This window comes from Dromaius novaehollandiae, chromosome 3, assembly GCF_036370855.1.
Source record: "Dromaius novaehollandiae isolate bDroNov1 chromosome 3, bDroNov1.hap1, whole genome shotgun sequence".
NCBI lineage: Eukaryota > Metazoa > Chordata > Aves > Casuariiformes > Dromaiidae > Dromaius > Dromaius novaehollandiae.
Window position 1 is genome coordinate 23,294,492 of NC_088100.1, and position 19,734 is coordinate 23,314,225.

At 39.2% G+C, this 19,734-nt stretch overlaps 1 protein-coding gene across 4 annotated transcripts in view; it reads left to right on the forward strand.

Annotated features, from left to right (window-relative positions):
• The window catches only part of DLGAP2 (DLG associated protein 2), a 467,574-nt gene that overhangs the window by 373,829 nt on the left and 74,011 nt on the right, over positions 1-19,734 (forward strand). For all 4 annotated transcript variants that reach the window (XM_064508530.1, XM_064508531.1, XM_064508532.1 and 1 more), the window contains one exon: positions 15,702-15,913. In XM_064508530.1, the coding sequence (XP_064364600.1) occupies positions 15,702-15,913 (212 nt within the window). The remainder of the gene's footprint in view (positions 1-15,701; positions 15,914-19,734) is intronic.

The following is a 19,734-nucleotide window of genomic DNA, read 5'->3' on the forward strand; positions in this document are numbered from 1 at the left end:
TCCTTTTTCTTTGCAGAAGCCCCCAGTTTTTACCTTTCATGTTCCTCTTCCTTACTCCCCAGTTACATCAGTGTCCCCAAGTGAATGTGAAACACTGAGTTCACAAACTGACTTGGTTATCAGTAAGCTTTAGGCTAAGAGCCCAGTAGGAATCCAAGGGCTAGGGAACAGGAAAGCACATTTCTTTCAGAAATCTTTGTTTTAGGCTTTTTGTGAATTTGGGATGATTGAAAGGAAGTTTCATCCAGTGATTAGGGTTCCAGCTTAAAAACTAGGAGATGCAAATTTTAAGCTTTTACACCAGAGACTTCCTCTGCAATCTCCTTTTTTAAGCCTTCTTTAAAAATGGGGTAATAGCAGTTCCCTAATTCACAGAGATGCTGCAACGTGAATATGTTAAGACTTAAGTACTCAGTTACTACAGTAAAGAATGTATAGCAGTGTCTGAAGCGATAATACCAGCAATTCTGTGTTAGGAATATTCTTTTTACAGATATTTTAAATGAAATGTAGGTTCTGTAGAATCTGAATATGCTATTCAGAGCATGATATCCTTCAGATTGACAGGCTGGCTTATTCGCTAGCCCAAGATCAGCAAACAAATGAGGGACCCTGTTCTGCCAACGTCATAACTAAACACAGTTTTGAAACATCTACTTTGAGGGATGCTGTGCTGTGACCCTGTAATCATTGAAACCAGAGATGTGAGACCTGTTATTATCTCTGCCATGAACTTTCTCTTCTGACCCAGCAAATGTAATTTGTTAATCACTGCACACTTCAATTACTCTATCAGCAAAACTGAGGAAGGATATTTAACTTTTTTTACAGCAGTAAAAGAAGCATCAGTAAATAATGATTGGATGAAAATAATCACTAAATCCAGAAAGTGAAAAAGGTAGAGAAAAGAACCCTAGCCAGGACAGTTTACTGCCTTGGTCCAGAATATCTGGAAATGGAAGTATTCAAGGGATTATGAAGTTGATTATGCAGCAGCATATTTCCCTGAGGTGCACAAATGAACAGTTTAGCATAAAACCCCAGGCTCTTTGTAGAATCTCTGTGTTTATGGCGTTACAACGCGTGATATTAAAAGGCATTTCTCCTGAGCAATGGTATTTCCATGTCAGCTATACATTTTAAATCCTTTTTAAAGCAAAAGTGTGAAATTATAGTCCTTCAAAGATTTTATATATGTACATGTACACATACCCCCAGCACAATAAAAATCAGTATGTTTGATGCTTTATATATTAGCATTATAAATTAATATTGTATGTATATATTTTACTCTGCCACCTATTTATATAAGGACTCACTGGACCTGAATCTCCTGATCTCCCTCTTATTATTTTTTCTTTCAACATCTGTAAAAGTTATTGCTATTCCTATTTTCCACTGGAGAGCTGTGGTGTATAGAGTCCCAAACCGGAGGTGCATCGCAATGCCTTAGGCCTGTGCTTGAAACCATGTTTTCTGAATCTTGCTTCTGGACTTCCATTTTGTCTTGCATAGTAACTCCTGAGCTGCTTTTTCCTTAGAACTGAAACTTTAAAGAGTACAGAAAGAAAACAGCTATTTAAAAAATGAGCTTCTCCAAAACTCAGAAATGACTGAAAAAAGAAGATGAGAAAAAAGGATTTGAAGCCCCATGCACATTACATGCTTAAGTCATGTCCTAGAGTTGAAACCATGTAGTTTTTAACCTGTGAAAGCTCCAAGCTTAGTCTCTGGCTCCTCTCTTAGGGTTTCATACTTCCCTGCTCCCTTGGGGTCAGTGTAGCAAGGAAGGTCCTCGCATGGAAGTACATAGTTGCAAGTTACAGGTAATTTGGTCAGATGGCTAGCTGCCGTATTGCTCTCTGCACCATGGATGGTCATCTGTCTAAAGTGGACAGTTTCAGAGAAGAACTGAATTAGTAGAAAATAAAGCTGTATAAGATAGCAATTATTTTTCTGATCTAAAGCTACCAGCTCTCACTACCAGATTAGATTTGCATCACTCCAGCTACAGTGGTGGTGATGGCAACGTGCAGATGGAAGGGAGAGGGGAAGAGCGGGACAGCCCCTTTACACTCCAGCTAGTCATGAAATCAGCCTAGCTGTAATGTGAACCCATACTAGTCTGCTATCGCAACAATTAGCTTTGCAACTATGCACTAATAGCGTTTATCAGATACTTGTGAATGATTAGCAACAGTTTTTATCTGTGGGCCTGTAATTTCCATTTTAAACACAGGCAAATTTAGCTACAAATGCATCTCTGGACACCAAACACTTCTGTCATCTAACTCAGCAGGCAGATGTAGATCACACATACAGAATAAGCATACATTTATATAGCTTTAGCTACAGTGCCATGCTTTCCATGTCATTTTACTTTTTCATGTAAGATATGTGAAGAAAAAGACAAATGAGTTGTGAGATCTCTTTTATCTTCAGCAGTTGTTTTGGCTAACCAGGTTTAATGCGTATACAGTGCAATGACTGACTAATTTTACTTCTACATGAGTGCTTATGAGGAGCAAAGTTTCTCAAGAGGAAAAATGCATATGAACTAGGTAGCTGTACTAACCTTATGACTATGAAAGCGTCACTTACAGTTTCCAGGACTGAAATATCTGTGAATGCTATTAAAGAAAAGTGATTGAGACAATAAACCAAAAGACAGGCAAGAACAGAGCACTCACCATCACTAAAGTTCTGGAGCACAGTGCTATGTGTCACTGATTAATATACCTCCCTCAACCATTCAACAGCCTGGGAAGCAGCAAGCAATAAAGGCAAACATACCACAAGGTACAGTGAATGAGTCAGCACTAAAAAAGAAAATAGTATGTTGTTCTAAAAATGGTTTCAGCCCCCTCCTGTCTTCCTAGTGCATTTAAGTACTAGCGTCATCCATTACAGCACTGGCAGTGCTAAGCATGTAGGTAATAATGTCAGCTGTGTACTCTACTGAATGAAAGAAAAGCACAAGAGTTAGTTTCTTAAAAAAGAAAAATAAAAAGCAGTAGTATCAACAAGGGTCTATGCTGGTTTAAGATATGCCAACATGGAGAAGAGCTTTGAGGACAAGCTAATGGAGCAGCAGGCATAAATCCTCATTTCCATATTTTGAGGAACTCTCCTGGGGACATGACAGAATCTAGACTGTTGCTCTAAGGAGGTGTAGTACTGCTTTGCAAGGGTGGTTTTCAACCCCCTGCACCTTCCTCAGCACCTCGTCTTTGTGAAACTGAATTGTATCTGTTGGTTGACAAAATAAATGTGTGAACTACAGAAACTACGTCCAGTACTTCTTCAACTGATACATACTGTTGAGTTAGGTATTACTAGTAGAGTTGTGGTACTGGCATCTGTGGCCAGGTGACTTGGTCACTATCACCCACACTGCCTTCACAATGATTTATGTCGCCACCACAGAATCACCACCCACAGTCATCACTCCAGAATTAACTGAGTTGTTTCCAGGGCAGGAAAAGCTGGTGTAGATCAAACAATAATCTGCATCTGAAATCAGCATAGACATGTGCTGTACTGTTTTCATTTCTACAGCCCAGTTCCATAAGGATGTCTCAGCTGGTCTTTTGCCCTCCCAAAGTCAGGAGTGGAGCATGTGCAAGAGAGGCCTATAATGCCCAGTCACTAAGGGGCTGCCAGGAATGCAGACGTTGGGGCAATAGCGACCACACACTGCTCTATGCTGCTGGCTTGCTGCCTAGGGCAGACCTGGCTCCTCTCCTGAGCTATCAGTACCATTTGGCCTGCAAGAACGTGACTGTAGAAAATTGTGAAGCATTCAGAAATGTTGCTTTGATTTTTTCCATCTGGTTTTGGCAGTCTCACAGTCCTGTGTCTAAGGACTTCTTTTTAAGGTGGAGTTGCGTCTGTGCTTAAATGGCTGAATATCTGTATAGACAAGGTCCCTGGTATTTCTGGTAGGGGAACGGATCTTTTCAAAAGTATGCAGACAGTTAAATATGACCTAGTAGCTAGACAGGACAAAAGAGGCAAATATAGATGTTCATATACCCTTTAGAATTATTTTAAATATGTTTAAAAGATGTGCACTATTTTTTCAGTATCAGCCTTATAAAAAACAGGAAGAAAGTGATCTCATTTCCTGTTTGGATTAAATAAGACACTGTTTACTTCAGGCCTTCTTTTAGGTCAGGGCTAGGGATGTCATCTTTCATGTCTTCTTCCCTGTCTAGCCTTAGTACAGCTCTGTGATGGTGGGGTCCTTGCTACATCTACAGACTGTGGTTTTGGAGATGCTGTGTTGTAAGGATGTGGGGAGCACCTCTCATTTCCTTCCCATAAGAGCATTTTTGTCTTTCACGCCATAATTCTGTGTCCATGAATGGTTTGGGGGGGGGGGGGGGGGCCTTGCCCCAGTCACATGAGTAATGCTAAAGTGACAATTCTGAATTTCCTTAATATCTACAGTGGTAAAGGCAAAGATATTTCCTGAGGGACCTATAGCTGCTTTTGGCTGAGAGATCATACAATGAAGGGAGTCTGGGCCCATGGGCTGATGGTACTCTGTCTTTCCTTTTCAAATGCGGATAGACATAGTAAGTGTGGGTATAATAGTAAGGCAGGAAGGGAGGACCTGCCTGGTGGATTCACAAGCTGAGAGCTCAGTGTCAATGAAAGAAAAGACATCCATCCAGTGATTAAAATCCAGTCTTTAAAGTGAAAAGCTCAGTCAGAAGATGTAAATTGGACTAAAGCTGTTTGAAGATAGTGCTGCCCTATGGCATGGTCCCACAGGGCCCAGGCTCTTCACCTCTAAAGACCCACCAAAACCAACCCGCCAGAGCCAATATTCCTCTACTGTTTGGTCAAATCTATTCGCAACTCAGGAGACACAATTCCTATCCTATTTTCTCAGCTGCCAGGCACTTTTCTAGGCTATTTGCACACCTGTAACATCTCTGTGGGCAATGCAGGGAATCTGAGTGCCTGCGTCTGGCAGAGCGTGGCAGTCCACCTCCCTCAGCAAGTGGCCCAGCATGAGCCTGGCGAGCCAGGCGCACGCAGAGCGAGCCCAGTGTGCGAGTCCGGCAGCGCCCACACCACGCCTGGGCAACGGCCTTGGGGAGTGCTCAGATTTGAGGCCGCGAAGCCCCAGAGATTCTCGGGCCGATAACCTGGTGTGTGCAGCGGCACGTGTCTCACGTACTCAGTGAGTCTTGTGCACTTTCCAAAACTTAATGGGTATTTCATCACATAAAAAATTACTTCTTTTCTCTATGATCAAGGCTGGGTGCCTTAAATCATTAAGAAGGTCGTGTGCTCAGGCTATCAGGTGAGACAGGTTCAGAGCTTGGAAATAAAAGCAGATGAGCCTTTTGCTACACTTAGCAACAATCTAGAATTTTCTCTACTGGCTGCATCAAACTTTTCCCTTAATACACTTTTTTTTTTTCCTTTTTCTGTGAGCTTGTTTCATCTTCTGGGGTTTGCATGTAGGACACACAGAACAGGTCTCCCAATAGGATCTACAGAACTGGCTGACTTCAGGTGTTTTAACGTGATGTAAGTGTCTGGAGATGAATAAATACAGGAGCAAAATTCATCTATGATATAATTGCAGTAGCTTTAGCAGGGAGAGGCTTTGGGCACAGCTGACAAACTGACCTTTAAATGTTCTGAGAAGCAGAGTTCTTTTCTTATTCCATTATTACTTTATTAAATCATTGAATGTATTTGTATTACAAAATTCACATACTCCTAAACTTATGCAAGCTCTTCACTGTATACAAGCTAATGAGCTCTAGCAGATTCCAGTTTCAGTTTTTAAGTTGCAGTTCTTAATTTGGGCATAAAACTAGGCTATACACTGCAAATGCAATTAGGCCAATTAGATTTTTCTAGAGTGAATGTTCTTCATGAAGAGATTCGCTCTGTTGCTCCTTAAGGCCCCTCTCGTTTCACATCAAGGCCTGTGTAACCAAGTTTAATGCATGGGTTTCCAGGATAGCAGAAAATAAAGCCTATCTCTTTTCCCGAAGCTCCTTAGCAGCAGCAGGTGTGCTTTATGCTTGTGTCTGAAGGCCTTGCCATGTTTTCCCTGTTTGAAACAGTAGCTAATAGATAACGTGCCAAGAAGTGAACTTCTGTTTGTTTCACTTCTTTTGTCTCACATTATTAGGGAATATACAGCAGGAATCCCACAAATTAAACTTCATGATAGATAAAAGTCTTGCATCCTGCATATAGCTTTTTTGTCTATATGCATATCAACACCATTTGTACATCACGCAGTCCAGAAAAAGGGAAGTGACAGCAGAAATGCAGATATCTTCATGACAGAAGAAATGCAGATATGCAGTCCTACAGCTCTTGAGGGAGGGTTAGTTTCCAGTGAGTTTTTCCTCAGTCCTGCTTAATGTCTGACAAAACTGCAGCAACAAAATCAAAGACCTTTCCTTTCTTGTTTCTGGGGCCAGTGTTTTTCAAAGCATGGAGAGAACAGATGATATATAACCATCTATAAATTCTAGAGAAACATAATTTTGTCTGCTAAAATAGCTTTCATTCCTATCCCCTCCCAAATATTCACAAACATTATTCACAACGTAAAGTATTAATTGTCATAAATTCAGCTTAGAGCTTTTGCCTTTTCTGTAATTTTTCTTTACTGTGCTGTGCAGATACCAGGCTCCATCCACTCTGCAAATGTTTTCCAGGCAATTCAGCCTTCCTTTCCTAAAAATATCTGCCAAGGAAACTTGTAGCCAGCTTCAGTTGCTGATACTGTTGTCCCTTGGGCCTTGTCTGCTGCCTGTCATTCAGGCAGCCCAGCTGGCAGGTATATTCCTGGCTCCCCTTTGCCTATAGTGACAAGCTGGACTCCAGTCTAGGTCTTTGGCCCTTTGATGCTTGGCTTTAACAGAACTCACATTGTAATTCAATTCATTCCACTTATGGAGAAAGATGTGGAATAAAGGCAGCTACAGGCTGGCCCACCAGCACAGGGAGAAAGAAGATAAATTCTGGTTGCATGGCTATGGCAGATTAATTGGCAGGAATGCTGCATTTTGTGGCAAGTGTGAGAAGTTCCAAGTTTTGGTCTTTAATAGTTATGCATATCTCCATCATCAAAAAAACTTGCTACCTTAGTCTACATCTATACTAGAAAGCTGAATAATGTCAGTAAAGGTTCCTTGGCACTGGATCCTTATCTCCTATATTGCTATGTTGTTCAACTTGTCTATGGCAGTGTTTAGATCCAAGCCAACTAGTATTTTCCTAAGCAATTCCTGGATATGGTTCAGGACTTATCACAGGCCAGGGACCATTCCTAGCAGTCATGCTGTTCTGGAAGCAGAGAGCTCAATAGCATAGATGCAGGGTGTTGTAGGCCAGTTGGCCTCCAGGCAAGACAGTGGGTCTTTGTTTACTAATGTACACATAGCCTTAGAGTAATTATCATACCATTTTTATCCTTGCAAAACCCTCACGAGCTAGAGAAGCACAATTAGCCTTAATTTACACACAAGAATTAAGGCACAGCGAGACTGAGTGTGCAATTTCCCTGTCAGCCTAGGCTACGATTATATTGCTGCCCAGTGGAGTGGGACTGCCCTCCCTGGCCTTGGGTTGCCATTCCCTCTATTTCGTTAGCATGGACGATTGCCCAGCAGCACAGTGAGCTGGAGCAGCACACCACACACTGAAAACTTATCTTCACTGTGTTGTTGGAGTTACTTTTCAGGCAGCTATGTGAAATGATCTGAGTCTGTAAAGTAATCTGAAATTGATAGAAAAGATGAATGTTATTTAAGGAAAACTTGGCCCACTGAAGTTGATGGTAGTATTTTTTTTGAGTTGGCTTAAGCTGACTATAAAGCAGCATCCTGAGTCGCTTACCAAAGGAAAGCAGCAGCAGATCAGAACCAGCGTTTCTAGGTTAAATCCCCACAGATTTTGTGTCATGGATTGATAGGCTGTACCTAGGTTCTCATTTAAGAATAGGCGAAGCCCTCCCTGTAGTCCAGACCCATCTCATCTCAAAATCCCACCACAAGATCTTGGTGAGCCTCAGGCTTGGCAGAGAAAAACCACTTCTAGTGTGAGCAGCCCCCCCCCCCCACTGCCCCCCCACTGCCATCTAACTGCACCTTGCTTCACCATCTCAGAGGTGCGGGACATGCTTTGCCCGGGGGCACCCAGCAGTGGAGCAAAGGCTGTGCGGGTGGCAGAACTGCAAGTGTCCTTGTGCATAGTGTGAGTACACGTGGCTCCCGAGATGGGCACGTGGCCCACATTCCTCCAGACAATATAAACACAGCCACAGAGTCCTCACAGCCCTGTTTACACTATTTAGCCATCCTTGTATTATTATTTGCAGAGTTTCTGGAGAATCAGTTCAGAAATGCAGTGGTGGTTCATGTTTTTGAGTTCAACAAGATAAGGATTAGAAAGTATTACTTCAATGAAAAGAATGCTGTTATGGAGAAAATACAGAAGTGGTGACTAAGCAGTCCTGAGTGCATTGGACATAAGTCTTCATCGCATTAAGAATTGGTTAGTGCAGTTTTGCTTGGGGCTGCACATGAAAAACATCTAATAAAATCAGCTAGTAAAGAATGCTGCTACTGGTTTGCTTCATCGGACATCTTCCAGCTGGAATATGATGTTTGAGCTTTATGATCTTCATGGGTGTACAGTCCATTTCCAAGTGCAATTCAAGGTGTTGTTTCCAACCTGATGTAAAGCATAAAGTATTTGGGATCTATCTGACTTTCTTCCTCTTCTTCTGATACTATGGCTGTTCAGATCAAAGCCTAGAGAGAATCACTGGCAAAACAAAGGTGTCTCTTCCTTTCTTGGATTAATTCCTGGCTTGATGGGCAGCGTCGGCTGACTTTCAGGGAGTGTTGCAAGAACTCTCTGTGCTTCTGAGCTGTCAAGGAATTCAGGGAGAGGGGAATGGCATGTGAAAATCAAAGCTAATTAAAAGGAATGGCATAGTTACTGGTGAGGAGGAGTTCCTGACATATTTTGTAGAGATTTTTGAATGGTTTTCATTGTATAATTCATATTCTTTGAACAGTGAATCAGCACATAAAAATAAATCAGAAAAACTACATAAAAATGTGCACTGAGGATGGGGTTGAGAGGGGCACAAGGTTAGCTACTGAGGAAGCAAGCGTTTTATTTATAGATGCTGCACTGTTCCCTTCTGCAAAAGGCTAGACCAACAGGGTCTAGAGTAACTGGACTAGAGTCTACAGCCAGTAAATGGTGGAATGTCATTAGGGGGCCTGATTCTAAAATTTGTGTGACAATAAAATACTTCACTTTGATTCAGAAAAGAGGAAAAATTATATTTCCTTCAAATATGGATGCAAGAAAATTTCAAGTGCAGTCAAGTATCAAAGGAAAATGGAATTTTCAACCCTTTCTATTTTGTGGTAAATATTCTATACACTAATGGCAGCTCACAACAGTTTTGAACATACTGTTCACTCCAGAGAAAGGGTAGATAAACAAATATGTTCTACTGTAGCATAGATTTACATTTTTTTTTAGAGCAAAAAGGGAATGTTGTTTAGAGGCTTACTAAAATGGTGACTGGGAATTCCCGCTCCCCCCACCCCAACACAAACCAAAACCAGAGTCCTTAAGAAACAAAAAAGCATAAAGAAATGAACTAAAATGCAGAAAAGAAATAACCAGCAAAAATAAGGTAGTGAGATTTAGTTACGGAACCATCAATTGGCTTCTTGGTACCTATCCTCTTCCATTTAATTTAATGCAACATAGTCTTCTTTAACTTCAGAGGAATATTCTACTAACAGGTCAGTGTTCAACAAAACAAAACAAAACAAAACAAAAACCCTTCTTCAACAATATTTTCAAAAACACAGGGCATCCAGCTTCCACGTCCCAGTATAATATCAAGGAAAATTTCTACCCTGCTAAAAAGCATTTTGTCTTCCTTGCAAGTTTGTCATCTATTTTCATCTTCTTATGGCTGTGCACAAGGGCTTTTCTTCTGAGGGTCTTTGAAGGAGACCTGGTTTAAGGGAAAATCTCATCTATGCTTCAGGTTCTGTCCTCCTTTTTTTGGGTCATCTTCTTTTCCAGGCTGAGAAAGCATAAAATTACAACAATTATCTCTCTACTATGTAGTGTTTCATATCTTGTCCTTCTTCATATCGATAGTCTAATTTCATGCACAGACAGCTTTGGCTTCTGGTAAAATGTGAAATTTATATTAATAAAATAAGATTTAGGTGATAATGAATATTTCAGTGCATTTTACATCTGTATGCTAATTAAATTTCACAGGACTCCTGTGAGATAGGTAATACTCATTTTAACCTTTGAGAATGAGAAATATGAAGAAGTGATAGTCAGCTCCCTCAGCTAAAGCCATTTATTTAGAAGTATTTTAATTTAGCTAGTAAAGTGAGATGCCATATTTTAAGCAGATCACCACTTCAGTGGTAGAACTCCTTTGAAACTCTGAGAGTTTGGAACAAATGCCATAGAAGCAGGTGGAACAACAGGAGCAGACCTGTTTTGAAAGGCCAGTAGCAATTTTTGGATTGGCTTCTTTGGCTAAATCCTAAATTGAGATCCAAAAACATGAATTATCAGTAGTCCAAGTCCAGAGAAATTAAAATTTCATTAGTTCTTCTGATTTTGACATGAGTATTTTTTAGATACGTTGCATACTCATACCATTGAACTTTAAATATCTAACACTACTGCCTGAATGGGAGCCTAGATGATCTATCTCTGATTAGATATAATGAAAAACTTTTTTACCATTAGCATTTACCTGAAATAGACTCCAAGAGAGGAGTCTCCATCCTTGGAGACATTCAAAACCCAGCCAGATGTGGCCCTGGGCAACCTGCTGTAGCAGGAAGCTGGACTGAAGACCTCCCTGCTTGAGCAAGAGACTGGACTAGAGACCTCCAGGGTCCCTTCCAACCTCAGTGATTCCATGATTCCAAGTTTGTTCCTTTGGTTTCGTAACGTGAATTCATCCCCCTTCGCTCCAACAATGTGCTTCTGCTTATGTGCAGAATTTGTGTAATGTGAGAAGCTGGGGACAGACCAATAGCTGAAGTCCAGTCAGGGGTCAGAAATTAGGCATTGTTCTGACCTTTTCATCTGACCGGTCTAATCTGAGCACAACCAAGACACACCAACAGCAAGGGCTACAAGGGTAGTTACCTTTCTTCTAAAGCAGAAAAATTCTTCTAAGTAACCACAAAGCGTCTAGAACACTCACTGCAAAGATTCAAATTCAGTTTCTTCCTTAGCCTGCATGAGTTCACACCTGTATCTTCTCAATCCCCCAAAGAGCATCCTGAGCATCAAGTTAAAAGGCATTTGCAGTGAGGCCACTTCTTTCCTTTTTAAAATTCTCCATGAGTTTTATCCAAATGCTGTTTGTATAAAATTTATGGGCAGTCTTTGGCCCAGGGACTGTAACAAATGCCCCTTCTTCCAAGTACGTGCCTGGACCACAAGGCTTTAACAACACAAGCCTACTTGTATGTGAAGTTCTTCTCTTCTAACCAGCTCCGCCCAGCCTTCCCCTGGGAATCTCTGAGTGTTTCATGAAAAGGGGATGAGTTAAAAAATGAGGAGGAGAGCACACAAGCTTATGTGTCAAGCCTAAGTCTTTTACTTCCTGAGTGCTCTCATCATTATTATTTAGAAGGTGGGCATTGAGGTCTCCGACTTCTGTAGCACTTTTGTCATAGAAGCAAGAATAAGGCCTGCGTCGTTCTTTGAAAAGAAGATGGTCTCAGGCTATGAAAGGTGAAAGACAGAAAGCCCTTTCTGCTACCTATAATCAAATACAGTAAGCCCCAGAAAGGAGAAGGATTTTAGACTTGTTTTCATGCTCAGCTTTCTGGCTGGCTAACTACAGGCAGCTTGTTTGCTTCCTTTTGGATCCTATTCTGAAGGAGCTAGCTCTCCTTAATGCCTTTTATGGGGAATTTAGGCTCCTACCTAAGGCTCTGGAGTTCACTCCAGGGATCAGCTGCATAAAATGTGGTAAGGTAAGTTTCAGGTACTAGGCAGTTTATTAAATCTGTCCCTAGAGTAACTAATCTAAGATATCATAGTGAATGAGCACTAGAACAATTTTTATAAGTACCAGAACAATTGAGAGCTCTCAAATTTCCTGAACTTGGTGGTGCCTCACAGCAATAATGCATTAAATTTGTGAAAGAGACTCATCGTTTCTATAGTAGTTATAACCAAATCAGCAGCTGATGACAAAATTAAATGAAAAGATCTAGACCTTGTCAGCTCGTTGTTCTTACAAAAGGAAATTCAGATGGTAATATGCAGTCTTACTCCTCTGTGGATAAAAACTGCATATACAAGGATTCATGTTAACATGTAGAACAGGAGGAAGGCTTTTTTAGAAATTATAAATATCAGCACTCATCACTATACGCAAGTAGGTAATTAGGGTAATTATTCCCAATTAGCAGCTGCAAACCCTGCAGATGGGAATTTCAGGGACTGCTAACTATTGTAAGAAATCATTTCTGCAATCCGTGAAGCTCTTTGCATGTTTTGGGATATATATATTTAATGACCCTTGCACTTTCTGCAAAATATTTTTGTTAATATTTCAAAATAAAGAAAAATCTTTCTGTGCACTATTTTACCCTTTTGCTTTTCTTTAAGGCTATATTGTGATCTGAGATAGCCTGGATTTGAAAAGATTTTTCCAAGCATTTAACCTTCCAGTTAAAGTAAATGATGAGCCAGTACTGACTGAATTGGGACCCAAATTTTGCTGTTATTCTTAATCCATGAGGGGGAAAAAATGCAGGGGTCTTTTGAAGACAGTAGAAAGACTCCAAGCTTTTTCCTAGGCCCTGCATAAGATCTTCTGAGGGAAAATAGTGTGAAACTTCAAAGCTAGGCTCCAGAACCATTTTCCCTTGTTCATGGTGTTCTGCTCCTTTGAATGGCTCAAGGTTAACAAAAAATATTCATATTTTTATTGTATATAACTTTTTTTCAATCCTAAAGGCTTTTATGAACGTCAACAAGTTACTCTGATTAGAAAAGGGATTAAAGGATTCTCAGTGCATTTATGTGGTTTGGGGCTTATTTATTTTTTAGCTTACTTCGGAATTCATTTAACGTATGAATTGAGGAATTGAAAGAAATTCAATCAACAAAAACAGTGAGGTATATATCTGGAAGATTTGTTCTCATAAACTTCTTTATCACAGTAAAAAACCCTTTTTTTTTTAGATACTCTAATGTGAACATCAGCAATTCCTATCTTTAAAAATAAGATTTCAAGTTCAAGTTACAATTAAGCTTATGTTTACTTACTTAGGTCCGAATCATTATTTAGCTAATAATGATTATTTCAGACAAAATTCAGACAATTTCAGAATTGTCTGAACATTTCAGACAAAAGAAAGTTGAGAAACTAAGTTTTTTGTATGTGAGTAAATATAAAGTTATTGATCAATATCTTTTCAAGCTCTCTATGTAACATCTTTGAGCTAAAATGAATGAGAGAAGTTTCAAGCCAAAATAATCTTTCTTTGAAAAAGCTATAGGTTTTTGAAAAAGAATATTAAGAATGAATGTAATAATTCATTTTTAATACAGAAAATTGAACCATATAGCTTGCAGTGGGCCCATCTATATGCCAATAAATGCTTTTTCAGCATTTGGTTCTTGTTGTTAGCTATGCTCACATCCAAGTAATTAAGAAGAATTAAAAGTGAGAGCATGTTTGTATGTTATCAATTATTTTTTCTTAATATAGCACTCTAATTCTGATTTTCAGTTAACAGTGTTGCTAGCTGTGGGTAATAAAGTTTAAGAAAATAAATTTATTTTGTTTATTATAGAAGTCTGGCTATTATAACTATTGTTACTCATAGATATTTTTAGTTCTTCTAGAATCTCAGAAATCCTTCCTCTGACATAAATTTCATACATAAAGGGTTTTTGGAAGACATAAGGATGATATATCACATTTACAGGCTTCAAGTTTGGGAAGATGTTTCATGTTCCCTTTCCAAACCTCATCCAAAGCAGAATAATATTAAGGATTTCTTTCTTTGCATGATCTAAACCGCCCTTTGTTTAGATTCATACTCAGTCCTATTACTTTATATGCGAATATAATTCATAATTTTTTCTGAGTTATTTCTTTCCTACATTTTTCTAATCTTCTTTATCTCTTCTTTTCTGACTTCATCTTCAGTCTCTCTTTTTCTCTGCTGAGTTTGTTCCTTTAATTCAATATCTCTATCTTTACTTGTTTCCCCCTCTTTTAAAATTTCATTTGCACCTGGATCCCTTTTTGGAACTCAGAGCACGATGTCTGTTCACCTAGTGCATGGCTAATTCGTGTATCTTGTAAGGGCAGTAGACATGACAGGGAGAATGTGACAGGGAGAGTTACTTAAATCTAGCCTCCAAGCCTGATGAAATCAATGGGAGCATTTCCTTCAGTTCCTCATTGAACTCTATGTTTGTAGAAAGTCTCAAATATTTTTGACTTAAAGTCTTGATCTGACATCCTACTTTGCAGAAGCTCATTAATATATTGTTTAACTTGAAGTCCTGATATATAGCATATTGGTAAATAGTGTCATTGTTCTGTGTAATATATTTTAAGTCATTATGCTGATAAAGGACTTGATGCTGCCAAGTGCATCAACCCTGGTCCACCAAAGCATTTAATCACATCCTCCTTTTTAACCATGAATCATTATAATGGATTTCAGTGAGTCGCTTATATACTTTAGGAAAATGCTTAAGTGCGTTTCTGGATTAGGACCAGAGGATTTAACACCTTGGAAGATTAAACAAAAAGCAAAGCATGTGTAACACTGACAGAGACAGGCTTGCTGAGAGTTTCCCCAGGAGTCTTAAAACAACGCTGATTTTGCTGTGGATTGGAAATTCTACTCCTGCTCAGTTCTCTACCAATTTGTGGTGCAGATAGATACCACCAGCTATGGATTGTCTGGCCACCAGACTTACTATTTGAAAAAGCACCTCAACTGTATGAAAACAGCCTCAGCTATACAGAATTAATAATTAACTGACTACATTCCTGATATGTTACATCCCCTATGAAGTATTTTGTTGTTTCTAAATAAGAAAAAAGACAAATTTCCACATTTGCCTTTTTTCACAGAAGTTTGCCCTGACTCAGAATTCCATCCATGCATGCCAAAATCACAGCTTAATTTTGATTAAATACTTCATTCCTCTTTCTGAAAAAATGCCAAAGCCTCATGTCAGGAGAGTGGGTAGAATACTCAAAAGTGCTCAGCTTTCAATAAGTTTTAGGTCTAAGATATATGATCAACTTATTGTTCATTAGCTTTATATGTGCATGGAAGCTTTTAATAGAGGTTAAGCTAAGCCATTTACTGCAATTTAGGGCATGTGTACAGATAGTTACTGCAGCCTAGCTGACAAGCAGTGACTTGATTGTCCTTTAGGTTCTAACATTTATAAACTGGTCCTGAAAATGGGATTAAGAATTCCGGATCATTTGGAGAGTTTATAAATGTTTTCCTAAGTGCTTTGTTTCTGATGTACAAAAAAATCCACATAATTTGTTTCTGTAAAATGAAAAAATTGAAGCAAATATTTCAGTATATGAAAAGAATAATGCACATTTTGCATGTGTGCTTGATGTTCTCCATTAGGTGCCTCAGGATGAATGGGGAGGATACCCTGCTGGTGGGAAAGATGAAGAAATTCCCTGCAGAAGAATGAGGAGTGGGAGCTATATTAAGGCCATGGGAGATGAAGAAAGTGGAGATTCTGATACTAGCCCCAAGACATCACCAAAAGTAGCAGTTCGACCAGAGTCGTTATTAAAATCCATTGGACAGAGACCACTGGGAGATCATCAAAAGTAAGCTTCACTATACTGTGTCGCATGTCTTGCTGAAGGCTGCAATGACTTATGTCATTTTTCTGTGTGTTTTATTGACAGTGATCAGTATCCACATGAAAATATGTTACCCTAGTTAAAAAGCTAACTTAGGTATCTCATCATTTCATTTTAAATTAGCTTGATGACTGGATGAAAAATTGCCATCCTCTATCCTTATAACAAACCTGCTACTAAGAAAGTTTGTTATGTTTGCTAGAGGAAATATATCCATCTTTGTATCAAAACTTTAACATTCTGAATATTACTTCTCTAGAAGGATTTTTTGGTATTGTAATCCTTTGTTATTTCATACCTTTCTCTGAAATAGAAAATACATGCTTTTTTACACTAGGTGTAATAACAAATATGTAGTTGTATCATATATGCGGTATCTTACACCACATTTATTAGTATGATACTTTCCTATACTGTATCATACTCATGTAAACACATTGTGGAGGGTTGTGTTTGATTGATTTTTGTGTATTCATAACAGCTACGATATGGCCTATCAAATAACTAACACATATTTTAAAATTATAAGAAAGTATGTAGTTATGTATCTTTTCCAATACATCTTTATTTCTCTCTCCTTTTTATCTTTTCAATATACCACTTTATAACAAAACTGTAAGTATATTTCTGAAGAAAATTTCTAAGTTGTAGCCTGGTTTCAAGTCTGAGCGTCTATTAATGTGACTGGGTGTTTCTCACAGCTTAGAAAAATTGATCTTTTTGCCTGAGAGAAATACATAAAATGAAGAAATTAAGAGTGAAACTTTCAATCAAAGGTTGCTTATTGTTCTGTAGGTAATACCATGCATAGTGTACCATAGTGACTCACACTTTCATAAAACAAAACAAAGCAAAACAGAAACTTAGGCAAAAATCCCTTTGACTTAATTAAATTGAATTATTTAGCTTGCAAACTGGAAGAAAAACTTTTGCTATTACTGAAGAGAACAGTTAAATACATTGTTTTGTCTAGCTTGCTCATGCAACTCTGTAGGCTCAATTCCGATGAATGAACATAGGCATCTGTTCCATGAGATGCTGGAGATGCTGAAATCTTAATTTCAAGACATCATGAAACAAGACTGACAGGTCTCTCCTCTGCATTGGCAACTAAAATCCAGACAGGAAACCTTACAGCATCTCAGATGGCACCAAATGCCCCTGTTTAGGTAACAGAATCAAGTTCTGTGTGAATATAAAGGCTTTGCTATAAAATTAGTTCAAAAGATAAAACCATGGCCTAGAACATAAGTATTGTAGTCAGCCCCATATGTGGTAAGAGGACTGAATTTCAAAGATGAAAAAACGAGCTCATAAAGACAGTGGTTGCAGGCAACATTCATATTTGTGCTATCTTCATTTGTTGTATCTGGGCTGAATTTCAGGTTTAAGGCATTCCTGGCTACATCAATTGGTTCAGTAAGAATCTCTCAAAGTACCATGGAAACAAAGAAGGAGATGAATTTTCAGGTCATAAGAATTTGTCAGCGGGAGTGTAAAGGTCCCTCAGGATGAGGAGTACGTAACTTCTCAGCCATGGTGAAGGCATATTTTGTGAATTCTTCAGTCCAAGATTTTCTTGCAAATGACTGCAAAAGCTGCTAGATATCAGGGCAAATGCTATTGCTTTGTAAGAGAACTTCAACAAAATATTTGGTACATCTCTCTCCTATTGAGTAGTGCCACTTTTGCTATTGTCCTACCTGGTCTTGCAAAAGGGCAATTATCTGTGTGGGATAAAGCATGCTGGTGAAGAGTGATCTAAGGTCTGTGGCTTGTTTAAAGAGTGGTCCATCTGAGGGGCATGGGAAAAGGAGAGTAGTCAGCTCTCTCAAGCTTTCACACATTGACCAGCTAGTAAATTAAATGTTGCCAGGGCACAGGCCTGAGCACTGAAACGTGGCTATGTACCCTGTCAAGCTTTTGGAATGGTCCCCAGCAAACTTGTCTGGGTGAACTAACAGTGTCCCAGGAGTGCCTGGGCATGTTCTGGGCATTGGTATAGGCCAAAAGGCAGTTTGGATGCAGCCTCTCTGTTTTGGAGGGTAAAGACTTTAACGATATGGATATGGCCAGACAATGCTTGTTGGCTTCAAGGCCAAAGAACAGGCCCTGGCATTGATTAATGTATTTATATAGATGAAACCACCAAGTCCAAGGAGGGTAGCAATCACATCATCAGTTAGATCTCAAAGTATCTGGGGACACCAATATCAAGTAATGACTAAAGGGAAAGCATCCATTTGAGCATCTCTCTGCCGTTTAAAATCTTATTGAATGCTCTGCGCCCGTTGACAAAAATATTCCTGTGTTGTCTTAAAGCTGGCACTCCTGTGTCAGCAAAACTGCATATTCAGATTGGTTGCCCTTTCAACAGATATAGGGTATGCCTTATATTACAACAGGTATATAAGGCCTATATAAGATACGAGGTATGCCTTTTACAGGTGAAAAGGCAACAGATCTGTGAGATCTAAGGGTGGGCCGATGTTCTGTCAGACAGCAGCTGAATTATGGGATCCAGCCCTGGACAAAATGTAGACACAGCAAGGCTGTCAGGGATGAACATACTTAGGAGATGGTGTAACAATCCAAGAAGAAAGTTCATCCAGAAACCAAGACAGTGAGAGTTATCACTAAATCCGTGAGCTTTTTCTGTAGTAACTTTATTTAGAGACAGTTTGATTGTGCAAGTATTTAGGCCAAATAAAATATATTTTATTCTATTCTTTGTCCTAAGCCACAGTAGGGCCCTCCACCAAACTAATGTAGGTAACTACAAATTTTCCAGTAGGTGTGATTCTATGCGAGTGGCAGGTCTCAACACATACCCTAGACCTCCACAAGTCTATGAACTGATCTACTCAGGATCTAGAGACATGCATATTTAAACAAAGAATATGTTCCAAAAGGAATTTTGATCTGGTAAATGCTGAAGGCAGGTTAGTAGGTCAATATTAAATGGTGTGTCTTCTGTCAGTTTTCCATGTATTGCAAATATGATGTTCAAAGTATAGTTTTTAAGAACACCAGTGTAATGCTGATGCAATCTAGTACGGTTGACAGTTGTGCCTTTTCATGGCCTCAAAGGATTCAACAGCATAGTTATCACTAACTACAGTCAGAACAGGAGGAAGTTTGTTGTAATACTTTGAAATACTGTTAAGGGCTCTGTTGAGGATTTGTCGTAAACACTGCACTAGATAATTGAGCAGCCAGACTGTTGCTGATATATCTTTAAAATCCTGATTCTTCTTTTAAATTCAGGGACAGTACCTTGAGTCTGCCAGCTAGGCATACACATTATTTCCAGTGAACTTTAGACAGAAATATGACAAATATTCTGATTCTTATATGTCCTTTCTACAAAAATATGCAAATTCCAGCAGCCCTTGTCATTATGTATCACTTTGGGCAAGAAGACAGAAAATTTCTTGTTTCACAAAAATTCAAAGTGCTGATCCCAAACCTGGGTTTTTACCACAAGCCACCTCGTCCCAGTACCTCTCTGTCTCGCTGTCACTGTGGTTACCTTTTATGTCTGGCAGATTTGTATGAAGGATATAGCAAAGGATTATGGTTATGGAGTTTTCCATCCTCCTCCCGCACAGGTCAGTAATCCCTGTTACATGCTGAGTACCCTTTGTACTGCTGATCATGCAGCTGAGCCAGAAGCTAAGGTTTTGAACAGCATTCCTGCGTGTACAGCAGGAGTGAATAGCATTTCTGGCATGTATTATGAGAAATTACATAATTCAAGATGTCAGCTGTATTAACTGGCTTTT